This window comes from Cyprinodon variegatus, unplaced genomic scaffold (genome assembly GCF_000732505.1).
Source record: "Cyprinodon variegatus isolate N-32 unplaced genomic scaffold, C_variegatus-1.0 Scaffold247, whole genome shotgun sequence".
NCBI classification, from domain to species: domain Eukaryota; kingdom Metazoa; phylum Chordata; class Actinopteri; order Cyprinodontiformes; family Cyprinodontidae; genus Cyprinodon; species Cyprinodon variegatus.
This window is the reverse complement of record NW_015150700.1, coordinates 765,331-769,101: the sequence shown is the minus strand read 5'-3', so window position 1 is coordinate 769,101 and position 3,771 is coordinate 765,331. Positions and strand designations below refer to the sequence as shown.

General features: G+C 41.0%; 1 protein-coding gene across 1 annotated transcript in view; it reads right to left on the bottom strand.

The window, feature by feature from the left end:
- Nucleotides 1-2,861: 2,861 nt before the first annotated feature.
- Nucleotides 2,862-3,771, bottom strand: part of mmd (monocyte to macrophage differentiation-associated) — a 10,472-nt gene continuing 9,562 nt past the window's right edge. Inside the window, exon 5 of the mRNA XM_015382028.1 lies at nucleotides 2,862-3,456. Within this exon, the coding sequence (XP_015237514.1) occupies nucleotides 3,216-3,456 (241 nt within the window). The 3' untranslated portion in view covers nucleotides 2,862-3,215. The remainder of the gene's footprint in view (nucleotides 3,457-3,771) is intronic.

Genomic DNA, 3,771 nt, shown 5'->3' with positions numbered 1-3,771 from the left:
TAAAAAGGGCAGACAGAAATAAATAGGGTAAAAAAAAATACAAAGGAAGAATAAAACAGACAAAAAATATTATAACATGCACATAAATAAATATTTTTTATTTAAGTACAAAGATTGATGTTTAAAAAAGAATAGAAGGAGACCAGCCAAGGAAAGTGGGGATATTTTGAATGGCTACTACTGTAAGTCTCCATTCTGGAATCTGACTGAAGAGTTCTTCTCTGCCTGGAGGTGGAAGATCTATGACCTTCATCCCCTTCAACGCACAGTAATGGAGGAGGTATGAGGGGATATTAACCAGGCATCATGTCAGGCATGGATACGGCATCCAGGAGATATTTCCCATGGTGCCTTGGACCAGAGGACACTGCATGTGATGCGGTTTATTTGTGTGTAGAGTTTTGCACACAAAAAAATGCCAATAGTTACCAAAATTGTGCTTAAGCCAACAGAAATAAACGATTTGCAGGATTCTTTTCTGTCTCCTTGAACCCCAGTCGGCCTTAGTTTGAGGTTTCTTCCTGTTAAAAGGGAGTTTTTTCTCTCTACTGTCACTAGAAGCATTATTGGTGTGAGGTAGAGTCCAAGAGTCGATGCAATCATCTGGTTCTCCTTTGATAGAAAACTTTAAACCATTCTGACGGGATGATCTGGGTGAATTGTTTCTGTAATGTACCTTAAGATGACATGTGTTGTGATTGGGTCTTTATAAATAAACAGAATTTAATTGAATTGAAATCCAATTTCTTTATTTAAGTTAATTTTAAGAAGAGGTAGAAGAGTATTTCCTTGTGCAGATCGCAGCTAAAAAGAGATTTCCAGAATATCGTTGTTTTATCTCTGGACTATTGCAAGAGTTAGAAATATCCTGTTAAGCAGGGATGCTGAGAAACGAGTCCATGAATTCGTTACGTCAAGCTAATTCGTTACTATCAGGAAGTGCAAAAACACTAGTTAAAGGCCTTCAGCTGATCCAAAAATGCTGAGTTCTGGTGCAAAATAAAAACAAAGATCATATTTTTTCCTATTCTAGCTTCTCTTCGTTGGCTTCCTATTAAATCCAGAATCAAATTTTAAATCCTCCTCACAAGCCAAGCTCCATTCTATATCAGAGCTATGATTCTTCTTTATGTTCCTAACAGAGCAAATCTTTTAGTTATCAGGCTCCACTCCTTTGGAACCAGCTACTAGATTTATATTTTCATTATACTGTCACAAGTATAGCATAATGAAAATCACTCTGTTCATTTAACCCATCCCAATTAGGGAGCCATTTGCTGCACCCGGGATGTGTCTCGTTAAGGGTCTTTGCTCAGGGACCTATGCTGCTATAGGCTTAGACTGCTGGAGGACATAGGGACCCCTTTCATCATTCTATCTCTTCTTTCACATAATGCAGAATCTGTTAGTTCAATCTCTAACGTTCTGCTCTCTCTGCTTTTTCTCATAGTAGCTTCATCTGGTCTGTTCCTGTTTGGCCTATTTTCCAGTGTAGTCCTGTTTCTCTGACTGTGATTAACTGGATGTGCTCTCTTCATCCTCTGACATGGGAGCTGGCTCTGTGTAAAACGTCTTCCTGGCTGTGTTTCCTGGATGGTGCCGCCTTTTACAGTTGCCTTTTGTATCTTTGCTTCTTTTTCTATGTCTGCTTCCGTCTCCTTGAACCCCAGTTGGCCTCAGCAGATGGCCGCTCACACTGACTTTGGATCTGCTGGACATTTCTTCCTGTTAAAAGGGAGTTTTTCTTTTCCACTGTCGCTACAAGCATGCTTGAAGTGAGGGATTGCCATTGAGTCAGTGCAATCCACTGGTTTTCCTTAGAAAAGTTTAAATCAATCAGTGTACAGTATGTTCTGGTTGAATTGTCTCCGTAAAGTGACTTAAAATTACATATGTAGTTAAAGGGTGCGATATAAACTGAATTGAAAAAGTAGTAAACATCCCTGCCACTGTGCAGGGGTATTTTAATTGAGTAATTGTTAATTTGTTGTCACAGTTTTACTCTGAGAAATGTTTTTGTGAAACAGAAAAAACAGGAGTTCACCCCTAACTCTGGACCGCCATTATCAATGCTTTGTGAAATCAGACCCTGGAATGCATGATTCAGGGTGATTTGGTTCTGAAATCAGATTTTCATGAACTGGGTCACTGATATAAAGTTCAGGGATTTTGTCAAAAGTTTCCCAGCTGGGTTTAAAAGGACATAAACTGACCAGTTTAAATGATTTTTATAGTTCTGGAATGAAGCATGAAAGAAGTCCAGACACACCAATCTGCAGAATTCGTCATCTTTATTGTCACATTGCCGAATTGGTTTTCAGTGCAGTGGAGGAGCGTTCGTATTTTAAACAGCACCATTACCAGCCAGTTAAACAGACACCAAAAAAAAAAGAAAATCAAGCAGCTCGTCTCTGAAAAAAGGCCAGGATCGTATGATCAGCAGAAGATAGAAATATACAAAACAGTCTGAAGGAACGACAAGAGTCATGATTAGTAAAACATGTGCAGAGGTTCGGTTTCAGACATCGCAGGAAATGTACAAAAGCTCCGATCAGAACGTCCTTACGATACAAACACTGTTCAAATTCACTGTGCAAAAATCAACAAACCACAGGAAATGTTACAGCGGACACCAGCGCTCACAAACACACAGATCACAGTTTTTACAAAATAATTATACTGCCTTTAAACTGGGAGTCTCCTCATTAACGTCCCACTACACTGAAATACTGAGGAATGCTCCAATAACAGCGGCCACCACCAGAGGGCGCCACGAGGCTTCAGGAGAGATTGGATGAACAAAGTGCACACTGCTCAGTTTAAATGAGGAAAAACACGCCGCAGCTGAATCACATCAGCTGAATGAAAAGAAGCTCCACCTCCTGCCTCCATGATGAATCCCGTTTTTAATTTAATGTGCTTTATTTCAGCTTTGGTATCTCTAATTAAATCCACCAAGGGCCGATGATAAAGCTGATTTTAGCACCTGATGAAACCCTTAAAGAGGAATGTGATTCACTTTCTAGTGGTTATAAAAGATCAAATGTCAGAAATACTCGGATATTTTTCCTTTTATAAAACTCTAAGTATCATCAGAGGATTCTGGGAAACTCGTCCTCCTGGTTAGAAAACAGTAAACAAGTAAAGGTCATGGTAAACTTTTCCTGTTCCAGTTGCAGCTTCAGCGGGCAGCGGAGGGGGCGGGGCCTTCAGGGTCAGGAGTGGAGGAGGGACTCGGAGCTGGGCGCCTTGTACAGGTACTTCCAGATGGCGTAGTAGTGCACGGCCGCAGCCAGCGCCACGAACACGTGCCAGATGGCGTGGGCGAAGGGGATGACGCCGTCGCTCTTGAAGAAGAAGACGCCGAGGCAGTAGATGAGTCCGCCATACGCCAGCTCGTAGAGACCGTCCGTGTTGCTCTGTGGTAGAAATAAAGCGACAGATTTTAAATCAACAGATCAGATCCAACCAGACGTGGATGATGGCGTTACAGAATTACTGAGGCTTTCCTTCGTTCCGGGTTTATTTTCTGTTGTAAAACTGTGGAGACACATTAGATCAGGGATGGAAAAGCCAGGCTTATCTTTTAAAGGGCCGTATAGAGCTGCGTGAATTAAACCTTTGATTTCATCTACAGAGACCACGGCTCTGGTGTTAAAACTTTACTCAGATTTATTCATTTTTAGTTCACCATTTTTGTTTACCTTAAAGGAATAGTACACCCAAAACATGATTAGCCTTCATTTTCTACTCCCCCCAATGCTGAACAAC